The sequence below is a fragment of the Panthera tigris genome, chromosome C1, assembly GCF_018350195.1.
Source record: "Panthera tigris isolate Pti1 chromosome C1, P.tigris_Pti1_mat1.1, whole genome shotgun sequence".
In the NCBI taxonomy this organism is placed as follows: Eukaryota; Metazoa; Chordata; class Mammalia; order Carnivora; family Felidae; genus Panthera; species Panthera tigris.
This window is the reverse complement of record NC_056667.1, coordinates 13,547,121-13,574,708: the sequence shown is the minus strand read 5'-3', so window position 1 is coordinate 13,574,708 and position 27,588 is coordinate 13,547,121. Positions and strand designations below refer to the sequence as shown.

Here is a 27,588-nt window from a genome sequence, read left to right as displayed (position 1 = left end):
TCGGTGTGTCATTCTGATTGGCCAATGAGGCTCACGCCCCTTCTCCCTCGGCCCCCTGGAGGGCTGTTGAGTCATACCATAAAAAGGAGGGGAAAACGTGTATATGTCGAGACTTCTTTTTTGGGCTACCTTGTCCTGTGTCGCATACTGGTCCCTACAGTGCCCTCAAAGCAAGAGCTATTGTGTTGACAGAAGTCACACACGGAAACATTTCTGCTGACCTTGACTTCGGAGGACGGTAGCGTGATCAGATCCCCCCGCCTGTCGAGGTGGTGCGCTCCGGGCGGGGCTCCACCTTCTGGCCGCGCCCGGGGCGCGCCGTGAGCGGACAGCCGCGCCGCGCGCTCGAGATGCTGCCGCTGTGCCCCGCGCTCCGCCGCGCCCTGCAGGCCCGCCCCTGGAGGGGGCCCGGGTGAGTGCTCACCTCCCTGCCGGACCCCCGCCACGGTCCCGCGGGTCCCCCGGCTGGGGGTCGCTTCCTCTGGCGCCCCGCCCCGCACCCAGGCCTTCCTCCCGCTGCGACCCCCACCGTCTCTTGCCTTCCGCGAGGGGGGACTCCCTCCTGGCTCCCACGCTCTGCTCGGAAAGTCGCCTCCTTCGCGCTCGTCTTTCTCCTAATGCTGGACCCACCGCCGAAGTGCGCCTCGATTTTTCGCACAGCGCTTCTCAGCTCCCCACCCTTGGTCTCACATTCAGGATCCACCTCTGGGATTCCCTGAGTCTCCTCTGTCCTTTCCACTGGGACGTCTACTCTCTTTCCCGGCCCTCCCCCTTTTCAAGTTAATTACCGGGAGTGAAAGGGACTCTTCCTTCTGATAGGTGGAATAGTAATCCTTACGGAGTTCGTATAATGTATCAGACGCTGACTAAGGAAGACCATACATGCAAAGTGCCCGAACGGTGCCTGGCACTTAGTGCCCAGTTCTTATTAGTCATGATCGTCGTTTATTACTCTCATTTAAAACTGTGCGGTAGATATTCCAGATTACAGGTGAAGAAACCCACGTGTAGTTTCAAGGTGGATCAGCCCTGGAAACTTCCAGGCTGTGGAGTTGGATTCTTGGACCCGTGCCCACTCAACGAATGACAGATGTTCTTAGAGCCCCTTCCTCTTCTGGGCTAGACAGGGTGTGTGTGTATTGGGGGTGGGGGGTGGGGAGGGATAGGTAGGACACAGACCCTGTCCCAGAGGGGCCCAGTCTGATGGACGGGTGTTTCTCTGGGCCTCCCTTTCAGAGCTGGGTAGCCCCCACCCCCAATTTGAGTTTTGTTTGCCTGACCCCTAGGACTGTGACCAGCCATGTCTCCTCTGCTGAGCTATGCCCTTTCTGAGTTAATCAGTGTCCCAAGGGATGGCACGGGGGTGCCCTGGACATGGGTCAGTTTCAACACAGCTGTGTGTCCTTTGTGGGTGGGGGCTCGATAGGTAAGGAAGGGCACAGGAAAGGCACATTCCTCTCCCAAGCCAAGATTGGGGGCTGCACTTGTCACACTTGCCCCTTTGTGGGCTTCTCCCTGCGCTCTGACACCCACTCCCCTCCCCGCAGACCTTACACGGAAGCTCCATATGTTCCTGTATTTACCGAGTACCCATCATGTGCGGATGTTGTGCTAAACACTGGAAGAGAAGGGTACCCCTGAGATTTGCATGTGGACTTTTCAGTTTAACGGCGGGGTTGGGGGGTGGCGGGAGGAGGGCTTAGCCATAAAAAGCTCTAATATCTGGTAGAAAGCAATCTATATTCTTTAAAAAAAAAAGCTTATAATAGTAATATTTCTCAAGCGATCGAGTGCCACAGACCTATGGTGCTGTCGCTAATAAGCACTGTATTATCCCCGTTTTTACAGAAGGGAAACTTATTTTCCAGTTGAGGCGAATGGAAGACCAAATTCGCAGTCAGACTCCAGATTCATGCTCCTAATTACAGAGCTTCCAGAATGGAGGAAAAGCATTTTGCAATCAGATCTGAAGAGTTAGGTTAACCTCTCTCGGTAGAGCAGCTGGCCCGGTGCCCTAGACCCTAGGGTTTCTCAACCTTGGCACCATTCACATTTCGAGCTGGGTAATCCTGGGTTGCGGGGGCTGTGCAGCGTTCCTGGCTTCTACTCACTGGACACCATTAGCACCCCGCGGTTGTGACAGTAGAAACATGTCAGACATCGCTGATTGTCACCTAGGGCAGAAGTGCACCCAGCGGAGAGCCATTACTTTGGAAAAACAGGTTTGATGTTTGGCCACTTTGTCATTTATTCAGTGACTATTTAGCTAACACGTGTCCGTTGTAAAACGTGCAGATAAAGCAGAAAAGGGTACACACGTCACTTGGAATGTCACCACACAGAGGTAACCACTGTCATCATTTTAATACCCTTTAAAAAAATTTTATTTATTTATTTTGAGAGAGAGAACGGGGGAGGGGCAGAGAGAGAGCATCCCAAGCAGGCTCTGCACTGTCTGCACGGAGCCCGATGGCAGGGCTCGAACTCACGAACTGTGAGATCATGGCCTGAGCTGAAAGCCAAGAGTCGGACCTCAATGTACTGAGCCACCCAGGCGCCCCTAATATCCTTTGAAGTTTCCGTGAATATATATTTTTTAAAAAAGAAGAAAACCCACAGTATACACGTGGGCTCACCTGCAAATCCATTTTTGTAGTTGACTTTTTTATTTCATGGACTTGTCTACCTTACCGTCCCCAGGGCCTCATAGTGTGTCTGGCACCTGGGAAGCCCCGAGCAAACATTTGGTGAAGAAATGATGTTCACAGCCCTTCTTGCCAGTAGGTACTTACTACAACTGGACTTGAGCCAGGGATGGCCCAGGGATAGCCACTAACGGCAATAGCTGCCATTGGCCTTCTGTGTGGATTATTTTACTGAGCTCATCGGGAGCCTATGATGTAGGCGTCACTATTCCCATTTCACGGATTAAACAACTGAGGCCCTTGGAAATTAAGGAAGATTTGTCTAAGGCCTTAAGCTAGTACACCAGACCCCCCGGTTGACTGCCTCCTGTCTCCTTTGGCCCTGACCTCCTGCTTTTTTTCTCTACTTCATTGACTCTAGGGGGGATGTCCTCGGTGATGTCTTTGCAAATTCTTGTTGGAAAGAGTCAAGATACATGTTTATGTTTATATACAAATTTAATAAACAAAAGAACTATCTTGGGCGCATAGCAGGCTTACAACGAATGTTATTTTGTCCATTACTCTTGTACCAGACCTTGCTGGGTGCGAAGGGTGCAGAGATGACCCCCCTGCTCCCCAGCAGGGATGGGTGGGCTGGAATTGGCCACAGTCCTGTTCCCTGCCGGAGTCCTGGGTCACTTTGGACTCCTCTCAGCCCACCTGCCTGTTTAATTTTCAGAATTTCAAGCCTCCCCAATGTTTGTCCCGCCTGCCTGCCCCCCAGGACGGGCACAGGCCGGCACATCCCACCGTCCCCTGGACGTACTCTGCTCTCTCAGTCCCCTAAGCAGAGGCCAGGCAGCACCTCTTGCCTGGAATGTCCCCCCCCCCAGCCCCCATGGTGAACCCACACTCACCCAGCACTTCGCGCCCTTGGCAAGGCAGCTCTCCTTTGGCCCCTCAGTGCCCTGTCTGTAAAATGGGGATAATCCTATCAGCCGTGTAGCAGAAGGATTGGACGCGATGTGACAGGTAGATTGCTGGGGTCTGGTACCCCTGACGTAAGTGACTTAGTGAAGGAATAAATAGAGCCTGCAGTGATCCTAATACTTGCTTCAGAGGTTGTTAAAAGTCCCCACCCGGGCTGTCATCACAGGCAAACCTTGAGCACTTGCTTCTGGTACCCAGCACCCGGCCTGGCATTCGGTCGGTGCGGAGCACTTGCTCTTGGGATGGACCAGAGGACGGCATGGGGCAGATTCTGACTTCACCTCTCAGTAGCTCTGTGGTCCTGGGCGGGTTGTTCAGCCTCTCTGTGCCGCCTCGTGTCCCCAAGTGGTAAATAAAGGTAAATAATAGGAGCCACCTCATAGGATTGCCCTGGAGATGAAATGAATTCATACACAAAAACCACTCTGGAGAGTGTCTGCTCCTAGAGAACATTGCTTTAAGTATTATTTTTGATCGCCTGCCCCACCAGTGGGGTCGTCTGAGTGGTCGTCTTTGATCAGGGACATTCAGACAAGGGGGTCCCAGCACCACGAGGATGGTAGGGGGCGGAGTGAGCCTTCCCTTTATGCTCATTCATTACCCTGAGGCAAAACCCGTTCTGTTGGGACTGACCCTGCTCACCCCAGGGGAAGGGGCAGACACCTGCCCATCTTGGGGGGGTGTCTTACCCCCCCCCCCCAGACCCTTCCTTTCCTGGTAGACATGTCATGGAGCGGACGGCCCTGGGCTGAGCTGTCCGCGTCCATGGACAGCAAGCCACCGCCTGCCTCTCTCCTCAGGTGGGAAGTGCTGGGCGGGAGGAGGACGCACCTGTCCCCTCGGCCCCACTGCTCAGGGGCCTCTGACAGGCTCAGGGTCAGGGAGTTGTGACCAGAGCCATGCACCGCACAGTAATCTCAGAAGGTCAGTCTGCTCCTCTGTGATGATAATGATGGGGATGATCATGGTGCCTTCTTCGTGCTCTCGCAGCTTGGACTCGGGACATCATCACTGAGCATAGTGCCAGGCGAGCTGTAAGTGCTTAATAAATATTCCTTGATGTTCCTGGGCAATAAAGTGGAAACAGCTCAGCCTGGGCCTGATGCCGCTCCCTTCTGGACCTGCCCTGGGGCCCCCGCACTTTCTCTCTGCTTACCTCTCTGCTCCAGGCCCCTCATCTTGGCGATAAGGAGGATTGGCCTTATCAGGTCCCAGATACCAGCCGGGAAAGTCTGGAAGCTGAATGAAGCAACGCTAGTTTCCTTTCTGCTCCTCTCCTGGGCCTTGGTCACCCCTGGCCCTAGTCACTGGGGACCTGCATCCAGCCCCCAGGCGTTAGCAGAAGAGCTAACTGGGATGGGAGTCCTGTCCTGGGGGTCTGGTGTTGTCCTGGGGGCCTGGTGTCCTTCTGACAACACCTGGGTGTTCATTGTTGTTGTTTTCCTCCCTCTTTTCTGCTTGATGAGTCTGACAAAAGGTTTACCAGTGTGTCCTTTGCGTCCCAGGCAGTGTGGCCGGTGGTGAGCCAAGTGGGTGCAGGCCGGCCTGGGGGAGCCGACACCGTCAGTGGTGCCCTGGGAAGAGCGTGGGGGCTTTGAGATGGCCCGACAGGGCCCCGTCCCGGCGCTGTGAGGGTAGCCTCCCAAGCAGAGGGGACTCCAGAGAAGACCTGGGTGGCCCGCGAAGTGGGCGGGGGGGGGGGGGGTCGGGTGGTGATGGGAAGTGAGTCTGGAGGCCTGATGGGAAGTGAGTCTGGAGGCCTCAGTAAGGATTCTGATTTTTTTGTTGTGGAAGAAACGAGAAGCCATGGAGTGGTTTTGGGCGGAGTGCTTGCTCTCTCTGTGTGTGATCAAGTTTTCATGTTAAAACTAACTCTGGCCTGTGTTGGAGAGTTGCTTGGGGACAGTGGAGCAGCTTGGCCATTGCACGCATGCAGTCCAGGTCCGAGGGTGCCCTGGGACCAGGGTGGAGGCCAAGGGTGACCTGGGAGCTTGGGCCCTACACTTCCGAACCTCAGTGTTCCCCTCTGTAAAGTTCTGGGGTTGCACTGGCTGGCCCAAAGCTCTGTCCAGTTCTGTTGCAGACCATGTGTTGGTGGTGTGACCTTTTTTTTTTTTTTTAATTTTTTAAAAGAGTTTATTTGTTTTGAGAGAGAGAGAGAGTGCGCGCATGAGCAGGGGAGGGGCAGAGAGAGGGAGAGAGAGAGAGAATCCCAAACAGGCTCCGTGCTGTCAGCACGTGGGGCTGGAACCCAGGAATTGTGAGATCGTGACCTGAGCCAAAACCAAGAGTCAAATGCTTAACCGACCAAGCCACCCAGGTGCCCCAGTGTTGTGACCTTTTTAGCTCAGATCCTGGTACTTGCAGAGGGTGGAGAGGGGCAGCTTGAGCTCAGAGGCCCAGGTCATGAGCAGAACCGGCACCCAGGTTGTTAGGGGTCCCTGAGTCAAGTTCAGACTAAGTGGCAGGGCCGAGAGCTGCTCTGACAAAGGCAGGCTGGCTTCACCTTTGCATCCCAGAGCCAGGCACCTGGTAAGTGCTCAGAAAATGCATGATGAGTAAATAGGCAAGTTTTGTTGCCCTTATCTGAGTTGTCTCTTGGCCCTTGCTTGTGACTAAGGAATGCAGTCCTGCCTCCTACGGCCTCGAAGGGCCTCGAAGATCCTCACCAGAGGCTCCAGGCCCTGTGAGTGATTCTTCTTTGCCTTCCCTGGAGCCCAGGAAGGGTACTCCTGTTCATCCCAACTGGCCCAGGAGCCAAAATCAAAGGGGTGGGGTGGTTTTGTCAGGTGTCTTTGGGTTATTTCTGGCTCTCGTGGACTCAGGCTGATCTTTCAGTTCTGTTCCCCACATTCGGACTGATGGGCAGCTGGGCCACGGCCTGGAGACTTGCCAGGCATAGAGGAAGCCCTGGAGAAAGTGATCCTGTGGTCACAGTGGGCCTCTGCCCTGGGGAAGGTAGAGAGAGGCCTGGGAGGGAACAGGTGCCGGAAGGCTGGTAGCTACTGCATTCTGCATTTTAAGCTGGATGGAATGTGGTGTTAAATTTATTGCAGCAGTACTTACTGAGAACCCCCAGGGTTAGCCCCTGATTGTGGTGACCTTGGGGGTGTTTGACAACCAATTTGCCTTTGAACACCTGGCCTGGTGCAGTAACATATATAGAATGTGCTACTATATATAACATAGTAAAATAATATACAGAGAGAGTATGTCACTATATATAACATAGTAAAAAAAATACATAGAATAAGTTACTATATATAACATAGCAAAAAATACACATAGACTATGTTACTATATAAAACATAGTAAAATACATATATACTTTTTAAACGGAACTTTAATTTATGATCAAGTGTCATGTGCCCTACCGACTGAGCCCGCCAGGCTCTCCTGGTGCAGTAACGTTCTAGAAGACAATTTTCTGGGGCGCCTGGGTGGCTCAGTCAGTTGAGCGTCTGACTTCGGCTCAGGTCATGATCTCCTGGTTCATGGGTTCGCGCCCCGCGTCGGGCTGTGTGCTGACGGCTCGGAGATCGGAGCCTGCTTCGGATTCCGTGTCTCCCTCTCTCCCCGCCCCTCCCCTGCTTGCTCTGTTGCTCTCTCTCAAAAATAGACATTAAAAACGGTTTTAGAAGGCGGTTTTCTTAGAGCTACAAAGCAGGAGGGTGAGGAGAGGCCAGCACTTTTCAACCTCACGCTGACCCTGCGGGGCACGTGGCCTCGACCCCATTTCTCAGGCGGGGAGTCCAAGGCCTGCCGAGTTTGGAATAACAGGCTGATGTCGCGAAGCGCGTCTGGGTTGCGGTCCCAGATTTGTCTGCTTCCAGAGCTGCGCTTTTTGGCACCCCCCGGGAGCTGGGGTCCAGGCTGGGGTTGGGGCGCGCACCTCCAGGCCCCCAGCCCACACTCCTCCTGGCGGCACCCTGGCTGCCAGAGGAGGTGGCGGGATCTGATTGGCTGATCGGTGGTGGTGGTTGCTGCTTCCGAGGCCCCGGAGAGATGCTGCTGGAACCTTCCAGAGGGCCCCAGACGCACACGCTGCCCCCCGCTTTCCCGACTGGTGTTGAGGCTCGTGGCTGCCGCCATTTTCCAGCCTCTCCGTTCTCCACCCCCCACAGCAGGCGGAGGGGGTCTGTGTGGACTCTGACTTCTCATCCAGCACATCTGTAGTTACTGTCTCCCGAGCTCTCCATCGTAACCCCAGGGGGTGGTGGGAGGTTTCTGCCTCTGGTTAGGGGCGGGGTGGGGCCTGAGGAACGTGACACGCCTCCTTGGGTGTGGGGGGTGCTGCCGGGGGGGGGGGGGGGGGGGGGGGAGGAGGGAGGAGGCCTGAGCTCACTTTGCCGTTAGGCAAAATCTTGGGCAACCGGGCCCTGCCCTCCTTCCTCCCGGACGGCACAGGCCCCTCTCAGCTCTTCCTGTCGTGCTTCCTGCTCCTGGCCTTTGTACTTGCTTTCCCCTGGGCCTGGAATGTTCTTCCCAGCCCTTCTCAGAGCCCAGATGGCCCTCAGAAGGACACCTCCTTGGAGAGGCCCTCCCTGACCACCCTGGCTAGGGCCGCCCTGCCCTTCTCCTTGCTCGTTCTCACATCCCCTCTGTCATCACAGTGTCGCTCGTCCGTGGCCCTCACTGAAGGTCAGCTGCGTGTAGCCCGAGGCCTTGCTGTCTAGGCCACCGCTCTATCTCCAGTGTTTGGAGCAGTGTCAGGGACACAGCAGGTGCCCCGGAACCTTGTGGAGTGAAGGAAGGGCTGGCCCGCGTGGCCCCTGGCTTTGTGTCCTTCCTCTGGGTCTTCCAGACTGGTCCTTGAGCCAGACCCTTCCCAGGGAGAAAGGATGGATGAAAGTGCCCCCAGCACTCACAGGCCGAGGGCCCCTGTGGCCTGGAGGAGTCCCCCAGCTGGTGCTCCAGCTCTGGAATGAATGACCTCAAGTCCTGGCTCTTCCCCATCTGTCCCCCACCCTTCCAGTCCCAGACACGTTAGGGGGGGTCGTCACTAGTGGTCACCCGTCTGTGGGGTCATAAGGTTCAAGGCTCAGTAGGGTCTCCAGGCCAAGGAAGTTTTGAAACTCGGCACCCTGGACTCAGACCCTGAGCCCCCCAACCAGCCCTCCCTGTGGCTGCGAGCTGAGCTCGGGGCGCTCCTGCAAGGGCACGACCCACATCTTGGATGTTCTCGCCCACCCGGAGCTCAGCGCCTCGTGCCAAGAGAATCCCAGCTGGGTCGCATTCTGATGAGACTGCGCTCTGGGCCGGGCTGCCTTCTCGGGCTGGGGAAAGCAGTAACCCGGGGCCGTTTGGGAAAGGGGCTGCATCGTGGGGAAGTCCAGGGAGAGTCAGCCCTCCCCGTGGGTGCAAAACGCTGAGAAGGGGTTTTGCGTCGATTACACCTCAGACAGCCGTGTGAGTTTGTATGGTTGTTCTCAGCGGATGTGGAGACCGGCCCGGAGGAGGCGGGTCACGTGCCCAGGGGCACACACTGGCAGGTCCGGGACGAGAGCTTGGATTTTGGACCCCAGGGCCAGTTCTCCCCCCCTCCCCTGGCTCTGTACTCGCTCTGGATTTTGGGATTCTGGGCCAGCCCAGGATGCCCCTCCCCGCTGTTGGAGGTCGAGGGGCTGGGTCTGGCAGTGGCCACCACTGACCCGTCTGCCTCTGTCCCCTGCTCTTGCACCCCAGGCTGCGGTGGAGGCACACCCCCTCCCTGACGGTGGCCAATGAACCCGTCCTGGCATTCACGCAGGGCAGCCCTGAGAGAGATGCGCTGGAGAAGGTAAGGGGTGGGTGGGGACACCCAGTGGGGGTAGGGAGGGAGCGGGGACAGCCTCGGGCAGCCCCCCAGGATGCCTTTCCGTGCCTCCAGTCACCACCCCCTTCTGCACCTGCCCCCAGCCTGGGAAGGAGACCAGGTCTGGGACAGCCGTGCGACTGGAGGACCGGAGAGGCTGGGAGCAGCAGGGTGTGGCCCGGGGCCACCTGGGGGCTCAGTCCAGGTCGGGGGTTGTAAGCCCACAGGTGTTGTATGCTTAAAGACATTCTCCCACTAATTGCCAGGATTTTAAAAATGGTGAGATTTCCCATACATTTCAGATATGGTTTTCTGATCTTTTTATAACGGGAAGACCGTCAACACTGGCCTCCCCTTCCCTCAGGACAGCAGGGGACAGTGGCCAGGGGCTGAGTCCTGCTGTCCCCCGAGGGGAGCAGACGCTCTCTGCCCTCAGACCCGGGCCCCTTCTCATACCCGTTCCGGCCGGGCAGCTGTGTCTGCGGACTCCGTGCCGGGCTCGTGGGTGGGGCAGGGAGGGGAGGTGGGTGCCCATCCGCTGTGTCGTCCTCTCCCCAGGCCTTGAAGGACCTGAAGGGCCGGACGGAAGCCATCCCGTGTGTGGTGGGGGACGAAGAGGTGTGGACCTCGGACGTACGGTACCAGGTGTCGGTGAGTCTGGCGCGCGGGTGGGGCGTCTCCCCGAGTCTGGGGTCTGGCTCTCAGGCAATACACCAGCTCGACACAGGGTCGCTGCCTGCAAAGGGCTGTCTGGTCCACTCCCAGATTTTGAATTCCGTGCCCCGATAGCTCACTGCCCAAAGCCGCCTTGGAAGTATAGTCATAAAAGGTGCCAACTTCATGCCCGCCGAGATGGAGTGAAACCCGTGACTGCCACCCGCTTCGCCGTCTTCTTTAGAAAAGTCAACCACCTAGAGAGTAGGAAGGAAGGACAGAACGTCAGAACTGAGGTGATCCCTCCAAAGAAGGGACAGTCACCCAGGCCCTGGCCTCTGTTTTGGAACCTGCTGCTCTAGCAGAAGACGAGCTCATCTGAGGTGAGCACCCGGGGCCTGGCCACGTGTCGCCGCCTCCTAGAAGCCCTCCTGCTGGAGCCAGGCTCCCTCTAGAGGCGCATCTGAGAGGCCCTGTCGTGTCTCCACATGATAGATTCATTCACACCCTATTTCTTTCTTTCCTTTTCTGTGTTTTTTTTTTTTTTTTTTTTTAATGTCTATTTGTTTTTGAGAGAGAGAGCGCACAAGCGGGGGAGGAGGAGAGATTGAGAGAGAGAGAGAGAGAGAGGGACAGAGGATCCGAACCGGGCTCTGTGCCGACAGCAGCGAGCCTGATGCGGGGCTTGAACTCACGAGGCTTGAGATCATGACCTGAGCCGAAGTCGGACTCTCAGCCGGCAGCCACCAAGGCACCCTCACACCCTATTTCTAGGGAAGAGTTGGAGGCAGTGTATTGACTCACATACAGTGCGGTAGGATAATCTCACTGTGACCTCCTGGCCGCAAAGTGAGAACCGTGGCGCCCTAGGTGTGGCAGACGGCCCAGGCTTGCCTTGAGGCCTTCCAGTGACCCCAGGAAGAGAACATCACTCACACTAGTCAGGGTGTTCTTGAAATCCACCTGCACGATGGGAGAAGCCATTCCCGATACGGGGCCGGAGAGAATTTCTCCCGAGGGTGGCGGGAGGACATGGTGATGTGAGAAGCAGGGTCCCCACGGGAGTCTCCCATCGCATGCGCGGTGTTTCACGGGGCCGCCGTCTTGCGCCCTGTCCCTTGGTGCCGGCTGAGGACATCCTCACGGCCCAGTGCCTGGGGGTGCCAAGGGGCCGCCCTGCAGGCCCGTGTCTGCTGCTGGGGGAGCTTTTCCATCTGGGGCTCAGGGTGCAAACTGACACCTGTGGCTTTTTTCCCCATCTCCTCACGATGGGGGGAGATTTTGGGTACAGACGCCCATGTCCGGCTTCTCTGGGGGGTGGGAAGATGTGGCCGCACAAGGCTGGCATTCCTGCCGGGCACCACAGTGCTAGAACGCGGCAGTGGGCGGCTCTCTGGGGGCCCTGTTCCCCCCCCCCAACCCCCCACCCCCCAGTCTCCACTCCCACGCACGATGCCAGCCCTCTCCACTCACCGCTTTTGTGTCTCTGGCCCCAGCGGGAGGCCGGCCGGCCGGCCTGCTGGTCCCTCAGGCACCTGCCTGAGTGCTTCCCTCAGCGGAGCTTTTGCGAGACGCGGGATAGCCGTAAGGCAGCCTGCTCTTCCTAAGAAGTGCCAGAGGCCTGTGGTCTGTGCTGAGGGCTGAGAAGTGTCCCCTGCGCCTGTGCCCCACCTGTCTGTCGGGCCAAAGGTAGGAGTGACCTGCTTTTGTGACCGTTGGGGGTCTTGGCCAGGATTGGGAGTTTGCAGCACATCCCCATGAGGGAGCCTGAGGGCGAGCCCCTGGCAGAGGACCCGCCCCATCCCTTCTTATGCCTTGTGTGGCCATGACCCTTTGTAACTCAGAAAGGCTTAAAGCAAATACCCACCTCAGCTATGGAAAAAAAAAAAAAAAAGTGTGTGTGTGCATGTGTGTGTATACACAGATACGTGTTTTGAAACTCTGCGCAAACAGGCATACGTGGGGCTTCTAGCTTCGTGCAGTCCAACCAGTTGCAACATGAGGGCCTTGGAATGCAAACGAGGCGGCTTTCTCTGTGGCCAAATTAGCCAGAAATCTGCCTCAGCCCTTCTTTCTAGCAGAGCACTTGTAAGTCGTGGTAATAAAATCCCGCCAGCCACCCACGCCTCCTGGGGCCCAGGCCCTGGGCAGATGGCTCCGCCCTCTCGGAGCCACCCTGGGGGACAGCAGGATGGCACATGGGTCAACGAGGAAAGAGACGCGAGTTCCAGCTGGTGAGGGACCGTGGGAGGCACAGGTGCCACGCCGGCGACGCGGGGGCCACGTGGGGCTGGGCGGTCGGAGGCCTCTTTGGAGTGGTGGCCGCTGAGTCGAACCCCAAGGATGAGGTTGCCGGGCAGAGGGGTCCTCGGGCAGAGTCCCGCAGGTGGGGACAGGCCCAGTGCGCCACAGAGAGGAAGCCAGGGGGGCGGGGGACACAGGGCCCCACTGAGAGAAGGAGAGGTCGTTGGCAGTGACTTTGAGGTTCTTGTCGGCTGTGGTGAAGGAACCTATTCCGGGAGTGCTGGGGAGTCCCTGGAGGGGGGTTAAGGAGGGCGAGACTTTCCAGAAGAGCCCTGTCGCTTGTCACAAGAGTATGCTTTCTAGTTTCGGGGCAGCAGAGTGAAAAAGCGAGGGCTTGGCAGAAGGTGTGAGGCTGGACGTAGGCCCACGCGTGTCCAGGGCTCACGGGCGGCTGGGGAGTTTGTGGTGGGAAGGCGAGTAGACAGCTGGGGTTGAGCCAGGATGGAGGAAGCTGTCAGAGAGCCGGGAACCAAGCCCCGGGGACGCCAGCCCCAGGCGGACCAGTGTGGTGCCTGCCTCCGTGGAGGGTCTGTGCCCAGACCCGGGAGCTCCTCGCCTGCCCCCACGGTGCTGGCTGGTGGCCACCTTTGAAACCGTGTGGCCCCACTCCTTGAGGCTGCTGAAGGGGGCACCTGACCCCAGCTGGGCCAGTCGGGTCTTGACCTCCCCGCGCCTCAGTCTTCTTGTGTGTAAAATGGGGGTTCCATGTAGGGTCATTGTCAAGTGCCCGGCACCCGCGTGCAGGAGGCCACGTCAGCTGTAACGGCGCCTCTCCCTGTCCCTTAAGCGGAACCTGTAGCTAGTTTGTCAAAAAAGAGAGAAAAAAAAAAAGGGCCCCAGGGGCAGGCTTGGGAATCCTTCACCTGATGTGCAGAGGCTTCCCCCTGACCAGCCCTGGTCCTCACGCAGGTGTAGTGTGGGCTTTGTGTCATGTCACATGTGCCCGGACGGCCACGCTGTGCCCAGCCCGCGACTGAGTCCTGGCCACAGGCAAGAAAGATCCCGAGGCGTCCACACAGCATCTTCCGTTATCCCTGGTGGATTTCTCCAGAGCGAGGCTTAGGGGCTAACTGTGGGCTAAGCCCCGTGATGACACCCGCTTGGGGTTTATAGAGCCAGGAACTGGCGTATACTTTGGATGGACCAGGAAACTCCTAGATCTGTAATTTGGGGGAGAGTAAAGGGCTGTACCCTTTCGCAGATGGGGGAGGGAGGCATGTTGTGGCTCTGTCCAGATGGAATCCTGAGCAGGCTGTGCAGGAGTGAGGGTGGAGACCCTAGGCCCCCGCTTTGAGGGTTCCGAGGATGGCTCGGGGCGGGAGTCGCCCACAGGAGGCGTCCGGAGCCCCCACTGCTGGATCAGCGGCCAGAGGGCGTGATACCTGGAGCCCTGGGAGCACAACTTGGGATCGGTCAGTTTGCCCGGCCCCTCAGGGCTGTGCCAGGTGCCAGCCGAGAGTGGCTGAGTTGAAACGTCAGCATGCACATGCGGCTGGTGGCTGCCACATTAGACAGGAAAGCCCCAAAGGGCCCATCGGGCGACGGGTGGGTGGCAGAAGTGTTGATAATTGTGGCGTAAAGAAGTGAAACGTCTCCCTGATGCATTGCTTATGCTCGCACGCGGCCCTGCCGGGTTCCGTGTGTAAATATTTGTTGAGGGTCTTCCCTTCGAGATGAGTGTCTCTGGGTCCCGTGCAAGGGGCTGGAGAAGCGGTTGCTCTGTCCCCTGGGCACTTGGGGCACAGCAGAAATCCTGAGCGATTCTCAACTCCCGTGTCTCGTTTGGGGGCCTCCCATGGTGGCATCACCCCTTCCTGAGCCGCAGCCGCGTGCCATGCCTGCTCCGGAAGCATTTTCACCTGTGAGCTCATTTGGCCCCCCCTCCCCATGCCATGAGGCGGGGGGTCCCCCTTTCCCACATGGGGAGACCTGGAAAGGGGGACTCAGTTTACATATGGCCCCCAGCTAGCGGGTGGCAGAGCTGGGATGCGATCCCGTGTCTGTCTGACCACGAAGTTCACGCTTTCCCTGAGGCTGTGCAGTCCCTGCCTTTCTCGGGACCATGAACCTTCTGGAGTGGGAACCATCTCCCTCACCGAACAGCAGGTGCTCCGTAACCCCCAAGTGAGAGAGATCAGTGTGGGGATTGGAGGGGATTGGAGGGGAGAGAGTGAGTGTGCTGACGGCTGTTGCCTAGAAAGCGAGCTCTGAGCCCGGCCATGTCCCCACCCGTCCTGGCACCTTCCTCCTGGGCAGGGACCTCACTCTTCTCTCATCTTTCAGCCCTTCAACCATGGACACAAGGTGGCCAAGTTCTGCTATGCAGACAAGGTGAGTCTGGGTGGGGGACTGTCCCCGTGTTGCCCTGCTGGCTGCTGACATGCTGTCCGTCGCTGCTTCCCTCTCTGGCCATGGGGGGCGGAGTCTTTCACAAGGCCAGGCCCGCTGTGGTTAACTTGAGCCAGAGGAGAGCTGTGTGGGCCAAGGCTGATGTCCCCTCACATGCCTGTGGCCGTGAGGCAGCCTGGCTTTTGAGGGAGAGTAGAGTCTTCAAGGCTGAGTCAGAGAAATTGGAGACGCCCTGGATGGAAAGCCAGACAGAGGCTCGGCATCATGGAGGGCCGGCGAGAAGGGCTGAGGTGCCCTGTGGCAGGGGGTCTAGGAGCCAGCGTTCAGGCGGCAACGGGGACAATTGCCATCAGGGATGCCGGTAGCAAGTGAATATCTCAGGCTGGGGTTCTGGCCGAGCAAAGGCAAGGCCAGGCACCTGACCTTGAGGGCTGGAGACTAGCTGGTGGGTTTGGGGGCCCCTGGAATAAGGGGAGGCCCTGATGAGACCACAAGAGAAAGTGGAACAGGTTTGACCATGGAGGGACTTGGTGCTGACCTACCTGGGAGGTCCCTCAGACCTGCAGATGGTGGCAGGACTGGCTCTGAGCCTTGGCTGGGCCAGCAGGTGATGGGACACCATGTCTGCAGCTGGTGGGGGTGGGGGGGAGTTGTGGTGGGCAGCACTGAGGGCCAAGGAAGCCACAGGTCCTTGGAGAATGAATGATCCCCAATCTCCTCTCTCGCCCATTCCCCTGGGGCCCTTCCTGTTCTAGGAGGCAGCTCCCAACCTTTTCCCTTTCGTTAGGCCCTACTCAACAGAGCCATCGAGGCCGCTTTGGCTGCCAGGAAAGAGTGGGACCTGAAGCCTGTTGCAGACCGGGCCCAGATCTTCCTGAAGGCCGCAGATATGCTGAGCGGGCCTCGCAGGGCTGAGGTCCTGGCCAAGACCATGGTGGGACAGGTGAGGTGCCCATGGGCACAGCCGGGGTGGGGTGTGGGAGGCGGTCATACTCCCTCCGATGCAGCACACGTCAGTCAAGCAGCTTCTGGGTACCAGGACGTGCTGTGCCTGCTGGAGCCAGAAGATGTCCTTGAGGTCCCGTCCAGCCCTCCAGCCTCAGTCAGACCTCCGCGGCGCTCGGAGTGGTCTCTCTGACACCTCCAGGCGGTCCCTCCAGCCTTCCACACCACGAGGGTCTCTCTGTCACCAACCGTCATGTCCCAAGTCCTGCGCACGGCACTCAGGGCCCCTTGTTTCCGGCCTCTGTCCAGCTCCCTGGCCGCTCTGCCCTTCCCCGCCAGGCCATCCTGCCCAGGAGGCCGCCAGCCTGGACTTAGCGAGATCCCTGGGCCCTGCAGGCATCCCGTCTCCCTGCCTCTGCCCGCTGTCCTGCCTGGAATGCCCACTCTTCTGTGCCCTGTGGACTCTTCCTGTTGAGATCCTGCCCAGAAGCCACCTCCTCCGTGGGGCTTCCAGACTCTTCTCTGTCCAGAAAGATGAGCCCCGCCTCTGTGGTCCTGTAGCATGCTGTGTGTGCATCAGTACGGCTCAGATCGCACTGGGTGTAATGAGTTGTGTGTTTGTCACCCCTTTACAAGCCTTTTGGAGACAGCGGTCCCGGTTAACTGTTCTCCGTCTTCCTGGGCTACACACAGCATCTCTCTGGAGTCACAGAAGCTCCTGATAGGCGTTCTTCGGTTGAGTGCACGTTGAGCCAGAGTAGCATCAACAGCTCAAAGTTGGGAAGGGAGCCGAGGGAGAAGGGTTAATGTCACCCTCCCCAGCAGCAAGCCTTAGGCATTTGGGGCGGCCACCCCACTGCCCCCATGCCCGCTCACTGTCCTGTGGCGAGAGCGCCCTCTGCTGCACGGAGGTGGTATGACCACTCCTCACCAGCAAAGTGTCTCCGGATTCTCAGCAGCCCCTGGGGGGGGGGGGGGGGGGGGGGGTGGCATCGTGGGCTCCCCAGCGTCCCGGATGAGCCACGCTTGGGCAGGGAGAGGCGCACACAGTCTGCCACCAGATGAAGGTGCTTTATTTGACTAAGAACTCTGGCGCTTGTAGGAAGCGTGGCCGCCTCATAGAGCCAGGGCCAGTGCACCGTGGCTTCTGTAGCTCCAGGTCCCAAGCAGGATGACAGCTGCCAGTGACCGTGTGTGCCAAGGAGGGGCTGCCCTGATCCGGAAGAGCCCCATGTTGCAGCCCATGAGGCCCTCCCCCACCCCTGGGACGTTTGCCATCAGGAGGAACGGGCAGCATAAGCAGACGTTTGCCTCCCGCTTCTTGGTCCAGATGCCCCTGACGGGGGCACATCCTCACCCCGGGGGGAAGGAGCCGCCAGCACTGTGGGCATGACGTCACCGTGGGCACACGGTCGGTCTTGGAAAGGGGCCGTCGGGAGGCACGTCTGCGGCCGCTGACCCCCCGGCCGTCCTGCACGCAGGGTAAGACGGTGATTCAGGCGGAGATCGACGCGGCGGCTGAGCTCATCGACTTCTTCCGGTTCAATGCCAAGTTTGCCGTGGAGCTGGAGGGTCAGCAGCCCCTCAGCGTGCCGCCCAGCACCAACAGCGTCGTGTACCGGGGGCTGGAGGTACCCTCGGGTGGCGGGGCGGGCGGGAGCCTGCTGGAAGCCTTGAGCCTGGCCTCACCGCACCGCCCCCCCCACCCCAGGGCTTCGTGGCGGCCATCTCTCCCTTTAACTTCACGGCGATCGGCGGCAACCTGGCGGGGGCGCCAGCCTTGATGGTGAGTGAGATGTGGGCAGCGGGCGGGCACGGGGCTGCTGGCTCTCCATCCCATCTCAGCCGACGAAAGGGGCCCAGCCCTGGTCGTGGGAGATGCCCAGAAGGCAGAGGCAGTGTGGGCCCGTGGAAAGACTTTGGGGCCAGAGACTGGTTTGGACCCCAGCTTTGCCCTGCTCCGGGGGACCCCAGGCCAGGCCCCTGAACTTCTCTGAGGCAGTTTCCTCCTCCTCCAAGTGGAGATCTAGGAAAGCCCACGTATAATAGGGTTGTGATGAGCGAGCGAAGCCGCACGCGGGTCACGTCTGGCCTGGTGCGGGCTCCGTGTGTGGAGAACGTTGATGGTGAGGACACATCGCTTTTGAGCGCCTGCTGTGTACTCTCTGATTTATCTGTCAGATCTAGGAAACGGTGACGCAGATGAGGATTCAAAGTCCCTGGCTCCCCTGCCCTTGCCAGGGTGGAGGCAGCCGTCACCCTCATGAGCTCCTGCTGAATGGGGCTGATGCCCCCCTGCCTTTGGAGGTGGCTCGAGGGAGGGCTGACACTGGCGGGGCCTGGGCCCCACGTGGGGCGGCTGGCTGATCTTGAGGATGGTCCTGCCCCAGGCTGTCCTTGTGCATCCGCACCCAGACAGACACGCACACGCCCAGGCGCCCACGTGTCTTCGCCCAGGACACGTGTAGAGACAGCCCTGTGAGTGCTTGCCCGGCCACACCCAGTGAGTGCCCAGTGTCATGGAAACACCCAGAACAGACCTGCCTGAGGGGTGCTGGCAGGACCAGTCTGTACAGGCTTCCAGAGGAAGAGTGGCCTTGGCCAGAGTGCGGGGGGCGGGCAGGGCGGGGTGTGGTCTCACTGACTTAGGGCTTTTAGAGCACCGTGTCCGACCCCTGGAGGAGGAGTGGGGTCCTGTAGGGGACGTGCTGGCCTGCCCGGGGGCCTGGCGGTTCCAGGTGAGGGATGGCCGTGCTTCGGGATGGGATGGGAGTCGGGCTGGTGACCCCTGGCCTTGTGACTCGTCACCGTGTCTCCCGGGCAGGGCAACGTGGTCCTGTGGAAGCCCAGTGACACGGCCATGCTGGCCAGCTCTGCTGTCTACCGCATCCTCCGGGAGGCTGGCCTGCCCCCCAATATCATCCAGTTTGTGCCGGCTGACGGGCCCACGTTTGGGGACACTGTCACCAGCTCAGAGCACCTCTGCGGCATCAACTTCACAGGCAGCGTGCCGTAAGTCCCCGGGTCGGGGCGGGCCGGGTGGCGTGGGGACGTTTGCCAAGCGGCCGCCTCACGACCTCAGTGCGGGAGCTGGCGGTCGGGCACTGACCATACCCACTGACTTGCTGTGTGGCCACCGGTGGCCCACGTCACCTCTCTGAGCCTCCATTTCTTGACCTGTTCACCAGGAACGATGGTCCCTACCTTGTAGAGTCATCGTGAGGGTCCGGTGAGTTAGCAAAGAGGAAGAGCTTCACAGGCAGGATGCAGCCTACGGATGTTTGGTGACGCTGAGTTTGATGCCACTGCTGTCACTGGGAGGGGCACAGGGAGCTTGGAATGAATTGGAGGAGGAGAGTCAGGAAGGCTTCTCGGAGGAGGTGGCACCTAAGCAGAGGAGACGGCTGAGCAGAGAGCGGGGAGGGAGAGTGTTGTAGGAGAGGGAGCAGCACATGCCGGGCCTCCAGGCCAGAGCCCCTGCGCCTTGGGAGGTGGTGGTTCCCTGTGGCTTGGAGCTTAGAGTTCCGGGGCCGAGGTGAGCGAGTGCAGACAGGAAGTGGTTCGATCGTGACACCTCACTTACTCACCGGCAGGTGTCTGTCCAGCGAACAGGTGGATGGACAAGTCCTGCCTTTCGGGACGTTTAGTCCCGTGACTGTGAGGCCCTGGGAGCCCGCCGGGGTGTCCGCACTTCATCCCGAAGGTGACGGGAGCCACAGGAAGCTTTACACACGGGGGTGTGCATTAAGCAGCTTGGTTTCCAGCAAAGATTGCAAATGGTAGTTCTCCAGCTGGACATGGGAAGTGGCTCTGTTCTCTTTGACTCCTTATCAAGATGGATCATCCTGGCACAGTTGGGGCAGTTTCATGCAAAAATCCAGTTGAGATTTCAAGCTTCTTTTGGGAACCTGAGCCCTCTGGGCCTCCGTGTCCCCCGTGGCACCCCCTGGCTGGAGGTGGGGTCCGGGTGCTCTGTGGTCCCTGTCACCCTCACCAGGCCCCGGCTGTCTGCATACTTGGTCATCCGTTCCCAGCCTGGCCCTGCTGGGCCCCTGCGTTCGCAGCCTCCGTCCTAGATGATTGCTTCGACTGCCCTGTGCGCAAGTCGCTGGCGGCCAGAAGCGGGAGACCAGTGAGGAGGCTGTCCGCGTGTCCGCATCTAGGGAGGGACAGCAGACGCCTGGCCAGAGTAGAGACGGGAGGAATGGATCCCAGAGAGCAAGTGGCAGGGAGATGCGGTCACTTGTCCGAGGACTCGGATCGGCGGAGGAGGGCTGTGTGTGGGAACGTCCGGGCTCTGGCAGAGGGGGCCCAGAGGGCACCGAGGTGGGCGCCTGGAGGGCTTGGGTGAAAGTGACGAATCGCATGCCGGTCGCTTGGAGTTCGAGGTGCCCGAGGGTCATCTGAGTGGAGATGTCGGGGTCGGCACTGGGGTCCTTCCAGGTGTCCCTGGGGACACCTGCGGTGGCTTCCAGTCTCCCTTCCCCGGCCTCAGGCTCCCCTACCCCCCTTCCGGCTAGGGTTTGCCAGGTGTGGTGGCGGCGTGAGAATTGCTGAGGAGGACCGTTTTCCGAAAAGACCCGCTCTGCCAGTGCGGGCCCTACGGGTCCCTGCCTATTAGCGGGCGGAGCGGGCCTGGCCCCCATTTGCCATGCTCTGACGAGCAGCGGGCTTAAAGGTAGGAAAGTCATAAATTAGTATTAGCTACTGTGTCGCAGGCTCCCTGGTGATTAGCATTTTTATTGTTTTGTGGTGCTGAGGTTGGTCACACTTGGATCTTGGGGAGGAGGTGGGGGCCTGAGCTCTCTCTCCCAGGGCGCTCCTTGGTTTGGCCTCTAGAGCCCCGGGCGCTGGGCTGGGGGCGCCTCTCCCGGACCATGGTGGCGTCTGGCCCCCCACCGGGCACCTGAAGCGCGGCTGCGCTGACCTGAGCACTTGACCCACATTAGAGCTGCCACGGAACAGCTCTGCCGGGTGGGTTGTTCGCTCCCGTGCCCGGGCGGGGTGCACGGTTTGAGGCTCAGAGAGGTCGAGTAATGAGTGTCAGGTCACGTGGCCATGAGCGTCTGAGGCAGGACCCCCGCGCAACCTTCTCTGCGTCTTCTTGCCGCCAGGCCTGCCGTTGCTGCCTCCCCGTGGGTGTCTCACCTGCCCCCGCCTACTCAGTTCCCTGCCCCCCTCGCTGGGACCCCTGCCCCCACCCGCCAGGCTTTTGGGTCTCTTCCTGTGGTGGTGCCTACTCCCCACCCGCCAAGGCCCTCGCTGTCTCAGTGACCTCAGCTGGCTTCCTCAGCCTTGCGCTCCCCTCTGGTTTCAGCACCTTCAAACACCTGTGGAAGCAGGTGGCCCAGAACCTGGACCGGTTCCGCACCTTCCCACGCCTGGCTGGAGGTAAGGGCCCCTCTCCTGGCACCCTCCCCTGTGGCCCCAGGGACCCTCCCCTGGCCGTCATGAAGGAGGAAGAGGAAGAGGCAGAGGTGAGGCCCCCATAGGTGGGGCAGCCCTGTGGAAGCTGAGAAGTGAGGGGCTTAGGGGCGGAGCCTCAGCTGTGCTAGATCCAGGGGGTCGCACCAAGGACTTTGGCCTCCGAATGAGCATTTTTCCATCCATCCATCCATCCATCCATCCATCCATCCATTCCTTCATTCATTCGTCATTCAGCAAATAAAATGTTTAGCATCTACGTAGGCATTTCTGGAGACCAGGGACGCGTGATGGCAAGAGACACAGACCCAGCCCTCAGGAACTCGTGTTCCGGGAATGGAGGCAGATAGTGGACGCGCAGATGGTGATGCTGGGCTGTGACGAGAGCAGCGCAGAATTCGAGGAGGGAAAGAGGGGGTGTGCGGAGGCCCCGGGGCCGTCCAAGGCAGCGCGGGGGCTGGTGGTTCAGCATTCTTGCTCCTGAGCTGGTCCGAGCTCCGATGGGGGCGGGGGGGGGGCGGTCAGAGAAGGTGCACCCTCAGCCGGCTGTGGCATCTGCACCCCAGTGCCGCCCTTTATAAGGTGGGGAGCAGGGAGCTGTCCACGGTTTTCTCTTCTCTGCCTCCTTCCCACTGTGCCCTGAGGGAGAGACAGGCTCTGACTGGAGCTCACGACCCAGAGATCAAGAGTCTCAGGTGCTATCCGCCAAGCCAGCCAGACGCGTCTTCAGTTTTCCTGTCTTTAAAATGGGAACGATAACGGTGGGGGTAGGGGGGCTGTTGTGAGGCTTTAGTGAGACAGAGCAGAAAGTGCTTTGAGCAGAGCCTGGTGGGTGCTTAGTGCCTTGTGACGGGAGCTGCTGTTAGCTGATGTGGGAGGAAGCCGGGGCCTGGAGGCCGAGGAGCCTGGGGAAGGGTGTCGCCGCCGTGGGTAGGGAAGAGGGGCCAGCCCTCGGGGCCGACGTGGAGCGGACCCCTCTCCTCTCGCTGGGCTGGGGGGTTGGCAAGGTGCAAAGCAAGCCGTGCCCACTTCTGGGAGTAGATTGGCTCCTGGGAGCCTGGGATTCCGGTTCTGTTTCTGCCTCGATGGTGGGCGGCACCCCTGCCCCAGCCTGTTTCCTCAGCCGCGGAGCGGGACGGGCCTGGCTCGCCGGCTTCCGGGATGATGTCCGGCCGCGGCCCTGCCTTCTCCCGAGCCCGTCCGCTGGGGGTTGGGGCTGGGCGCACCTGCGGACAGGTGCAGGCGCCGCGGCGGGTGCCCTGCTGCCGAGAGGCCTGCGCTCCACCCGCGCCCCCTCCCCCCTGCAGAGTGTGGCGGGAAGAACTTCCACTTCGTGCACCGCTCGGCCGACGTGGACAGCGTGGTGAGCGGGACCCTGCGCTCGGCCTTCGAGTATGGCGGCCAGAAGTGCTCCGCCTGCTCCCGCCTCTACGTGCCTCAGTCGCTGTGGCCGCAGATCAAAGGGCGGCTGCTGGAGGAGCACGGCAGGATCAAAGTGGGCGACGTGAGTGGCGCTTCATCCCCGCCGCGGCCCAGCGGGTGGCTGATGGGATTGGAGGCTCCCGCGCTGTGGCTTTGGCGGTGGCAGGCCTGGGATGCGCGGGGAGGGGGCTCCCTTTGTCTCCGGCCTGCAGTGACTCGGTGACTCTGTCTTCCGGTGCCTCCCTTGCCTCCAGCCAGCAGAGGATTTTGGGACCTTCTTCTCTGCAGTGATCGATGCCAAGGTACGGGCACGGAGCAGGCGTTCCCGGGGGGGCTGAGCCCTGGCCTGGGTGGGAGAGGGAGGAGACGCAGGGCTCTTGACGGGGGGGGGGGGGGGGGGGGCGACCTGGCCTCACTGCTCCAGGCAAGGCCCACGGTCCGACAGCCCCGCAGACACGCCCGCCCTGAGCTTGAAAAAGGCAGAAATGTCCGCCACCGGAGAACTTGCTTCCCACACACCCCACAACCAGGCTCGACGAGTCGCCCCCTGGTTCGACTCGTGCATGAGCCCAAACACACGTGCATTCGTACGTGCCTGTCTGCGAGCACGTTCGTGATCTTGGTGTGCAGGCGTGCGTGCACGTCACCCACATAGACATCCACGTCCACGTGCACGAAGGTGTGCACGTATCTCCAACAGAAACAGATACACCTGTGTGCACGCGTGCGTGTTCGTGCGTGTGTTCACACGTGCGCAGGTGCACGTCAATCTGCATTCGTAAATGTACACGTCACGGGCAGGTGTATTTACGCACGTACCTAAACGTGAAGACGCGCGACCTCGCGTAGGTGTGTGCGTATGTTACTGTGCGCGTTGTGTTTCTGTAGGTGTAGTTGTGGCTCTACCACACACACATTCTCACAAACGCTCTCACACGCGTGTGCACGTCTGCCCTTGTCTCTGCCGTGACTCCGCCGGATCCTGGCTTTTGCCTTCTTCCCGTCTCCCCCCTCCGGTTTCAGAATTCGGGCCCTTTGGGGTGTGTTGGGGACACTGCTGCTTGTCATCACCTCCGGCCGGTCTGTGACACCCCCTCCTCCCCCCCCATCCCCAACCCCAGTCCTTCGGCCGCATCAAGAAGTGGCTGGAGCACGCCCGCTCCTCGCCCAGCCTCACCGTCCTGGCCGGGGGCAAGTGCGACGACTCCGTGGGCTACTTTGTGGAACCCTGCATCATTGAGAGCAAGGACCCGCGGGAGCCCATCATGAAGGAGGTGACTGGGGCGTAGAGAACAGTCTCCCACCCGAGCACAGCGCACGTGGGGCCCTTGCACGTGGGTTTCTTCTCGCGATATTATCCCATTTCACAGACAGGAATGTGAGGTAGGTCCCGGAAAGGGAGTGTCTCAGTCCCCGGGAGAGCGGGGCCAGGCCCACTGACCCCAGATCCGGTGCTCTGTCCTTGACACCGCTGACCCTGCTGGTGTCATAGCACTTCTGCCGTTCGCGGCCACCGAGCTGCTGTCGTGACCTTAACGGCGAACACTTACAGACTCTTAACTCTGGGCACCTGTCTGAGAGGAGGGGCCGTTCCCATTCCCGTGTTACAGATGACCGACGGAGGCGGAGAAGTCAAGGCACTCGCCCAGGATGGCAGCGCAGGGGTGGTGGAGGGGACAGGGGTGGCTGGCCAGGAGGGCCAGCAAGCTCCCTCGGGTCCTTTGCCAGGTCAGGGTGGGGCGGGCAGGGCAGGGCAGAGTGTTGCCGTCTCCTGAGGGAGCCCAGCGGCAGACGCCTGGCTCTTCGTGCAGGTGCGGAGCTGTGGGCCGAGCCCCGGGGACTGGGGAGAGGCAGAGGCCAGAGCAGGGGGACAGGGAGGCCTTGGGGCTCTGGTCTGGGGCCGGCGGGGGGTGGGGGGGTGTCTGACCCCGGGGCTTCCTTCCGTCTCAGGAGATCTTCGGGCCCGTGCTGACCGTGTACGTCTACCCGGACGACAAGTACAAGGAGACGCTGCGGCTGGTCGACAGCACCAGCAGCTACGGCCTCACGGGGGCAGTGTTCGCCCAGGATAAGTGAGTGGCGGCCGCCCTTCTGCTCTTGGCCTGGTGTCCTGCCCCCGCCACCCCACGAGCGCCCTCCTGGACTTGGATCCTTGAAATAACGCCGCCCCTTCCCCTCACCTCAGCCCTGACCGGCAGGCAGGCCTCCCCAGCAGGGGTACAAGACTCTTTTCTGAAATGTAGATTCTGGGGTCCCCTTATTGGGGGCGTGGCTGGGGAATCCATGCTTTTGACCGGCTCCTCTGGGTCTGATGGGGCCCCACTGAGGGTCCTTGCCTCAGGCTGCAGAGCAGAAGAATTGGGCTCAGGGGCCAGGAGCATACTGCCTTATCTCGCAGAGGCCATGTTGGAGCCCGGGGGTCAAGGTGCCAAGCCTGAGTCTTGGCTTTTCCTTCCTCCGTGGCGCCAGCTGCCGCCCTGCCTGTCTCTAAGAGCGTGGAGTTGGGATTGGAAGCTGGGATCAGGGTGGCGGTCTGGAGGTTCCCCAAGCTCCCGGTGGGGGAGGGGGGGAGGCAGGAAAACTGGACCAGGATGGGCCGCTCGCACGAGCCTGACCTCCTGGTCAGCTCGTGCAGCAGCCCCGTGAGGGAGGCCATGCTAACCACTTTCCAGAAGCGGCTCAGAGGCTCTAAGACGCTGCCTGTGGCTGGCCCGTGTCACGGGCCCGAGCTCGGCCTAGTGCTTCAGCTGGGCAGCCGGTGTGGGCTGGGCTGCATGGTGGAGGAGGTCGGACCTGGGGCTGGCGGGAGGGGAGCCGGCTGCCCTTTTATCACTGTCCTGCCTTGTAGGGATGTTGTCCAGGAGGCCACCACAATGCTGAGGAACGCCGCCGGCAACTTCTACATCAACGACAAGTCCACTGGCTCGGTGGTGGGCCAGCAGCCCTTTGGGGGGGCCCGAGCCTCTGGTGAGTGGGTCCCCCTTTCCAGAGGGGAGGCGAGTTCCTGGCAGGAGACCTCGATCGCCTCATCTCAAGGGTGTTCAGAGTAATAGGAAGCATTGTGGGTGAGGCGCTGGGCTGTCTTCTTCCCATTTTACAGAGGAGTAAATTGAGGCACAGGGAGGGGAAGTGACTTGTTCGAGGGCACATGGCTGGGAGGTGGTGGAGCTGGCATTTTGGTTCCAACACCCACACCTCTCACCACCATGCTCCGGTCACTTCAGCGTCCTCGTGTTGCAGTTGGGGAAACCGAGACTCAGCGTGGGCTGGCACTTGCCCCAGGTCCCAGCCGCCCTGTGGCACAGCCCAGGCCAGGCCCCGGGGCTCCTGGCTCCCAGCGCGGTGCTCTCTCCACAGTGCTCCCAGACACTCCTTGCAGGTGGGGCACACAGACCCGGGGAGCGTGGGCCTCCTGTGCTCACTGGTTCCGGCCTCCCCTGACCTCCGGCTCTGTGTGCTGCACAGATGCGCTCGGGAAACCTTGGCCCTGTGAACACGTTTCGTTTTAGTTCAGCTGCTTGTTGCCTGTGCCGGTGTCCCCGTTGTTCCGTCAACTCTTCCCCGCCCCCTTTCCCTTCCGCCTGGAGCTGCTGTGTCTTTTCAGAGAACAACGGAGCTATCTGTTCCACAGGAACCAATGACAAGCCGGGAGGGCCCCACTACGTCCTGCGGTGGACGTCGCCCCAGGTCATCAAGGAGACCCACGAGCCTCTGGGGGATTGGCGCTACTCATACATGCAATGAGCCCCGCTTCGCACCTTTGCCGTCCACCTGTCCGTCCAGACGGCTGATCGGTGCACACCGGCCCCACTCCAGCCCCTTCAACTCGCTCCCCGTAGGACGGCCCCCTTCCCAGGGCCAAGGCCTGTCCCCCCACCCCCACCCCACACCGGCCCACATCCTGGCCTGTCCCACCCTGCAGGGGCAGCTGCGGGCTCTAGTTTGAGACCATGCTGGGGAGGAACAGGGCCACTCCCCCGTCTCACCGGCTGTGCTAGAACTTCTGTCTGGTAGGTCTGACCTGGTGCCCTGTCAGTTCTTTGCCTCTCTTTTCCAGCCCGCTGGCTCAGGGACCTGGGGAACGGCAGTAACGGAGCTCCCGGGATCCTCTGGGGGAAAAGGAGGCAGCTCTGGGACCCTTGGCAAGCCTCAGCATCCACAGGGACTCCTGGCCTTGGCCTCAGCTCCTCCGGCTCTCCAGGATTCGGTGTGACCCAGGGTGGCCTGCAGGGCACAGAGGACACCAGCTGGCCTTGCCCTCTTGGGTCTGGGCCGCCCACCGTCCTCACTAGGTGTCCTAGCCAGCGGGTACTTCTGCCTGACCATATGCCTTAGACACCCGTGTGCCTTTCTCCAGGGTCCCTGTGTTCTTTGGAGGCCATGCGATTCCTGGCAGTCTCTATGTGGTGGGCCTAGGGTTCCCCCTCAGGAACTCAGTCTCCACTGGCCGAGGTAGAACAGGCCCAGGGAGACTTTGCTGCCACCTTCTTCTGACCCGAGAGCCAGCCTTGAGTTCCCGTCCAGCCTGGGCTGGGGATTGCCTGTAGAACCTTCCTTCCTTCGCACAGAAGTGGCTCCATGTGGACTGGGCCCTAGTGGCCCCTTCTTTGATGCAGCCAGTAGGTGGACATTCACCAAAACCTGCTAGTTGCATTGCAGGTGGCCGGGGATTAGTAAGGGGTGACTTTGGAGGACAGTTCCCAGGGGACCCTAAGAGTGCTGGCCCTCCCTCAAGGACAGCCGGCCTGGAGTCCCCCATGGGGCTGGCCCCAAGCACCATGGTTCTACACTGGCCCACGGTCAGGGTATGATGCTACCCAGGCGTCCTTCCACGTTGCTGTTTCCTTCTAAGTTCCGCGTTGTTCCCTGGAGAGGCCAGGGCAGTCTGCTGGGGAGAGGTGCTGGAGATGTTCCCGGTTCCACCGATTCTACACTGTGAGGGGGCAATGAGATTCGTTCTGATGCCACCCAATAAATGCTTGTTACTTAAGTTGGTGGTCTCTCTGGCGGGGGCGGGGGGGGACCGGCCAACTTCACCAAAGGCTGATGGTGGTGTTCATACGTCCTTCGGGACAGGCG

General features: G+C 60.2%; 1 protein-coding gene across 1 annotated transcript; it reads left to right on the top strand.

The window, feature by feature from the left end:
- The first annotated feature begins 344 nt into the window (after positions 1-344).
- Positions 345-27,504, top strand: ALDH4A1 (aldehyde dehydrogenase 4 family member A1). Its single transcript, XM_042996576.1, has 15 exons — positions 345-412; positions 9,303-9,396; positions 9,970-10,062; positions 14,653-14,700; positions 15,506-15,661; positions 17,145-17,294; positions 17,375-17,449; positions 18,488-18,675; positions 20,981-21,054; positions 22,395-22,591; positions 22,764-22,811; positions 23,631-23,783; positions 24,460-24,581; positions 25,358-25,476; positions 26,141-27,504. The coding sequence occupies exons 1-15, from the start codon at positions 351-353 to the stop codon at positions 26,251-26,253; spliced, it is 1,692 nt and encodes a 563-aa protein (XP_042852510.1). The 5' UTR covers positions 345-350; the 3' UTR covers positions 26,254-27,504.
- Positions 27,505-27,588: the final 84 nt, after the last annotated feature.

Bases quoted from the DNA above. Each gene is read 5' to 3' on its own strand.
- ALDH4A1 (XM_042996576.1), top strand. From the start codon at position 351: ATGCTGCCGCTGTGCCCCGCGCTCCGCCGCGCCCTGCAGGCCCGCCCC. The intron at 18,676-20,980 runs GTAAGTCCCCGG...CTCTGGTTTCAG, and splicing joins AACTTCACAGGCAGCGTGCC to CACCTTCAAACACCTGTGGA. The intron at 24,582-25,357 runs GTGAGTGGCGGC...CCTGCCTTGTAG, and splicing joins GCAGTGTTCGCCCAGGATAA to GGATGTTGTCCAGGAGGCCA.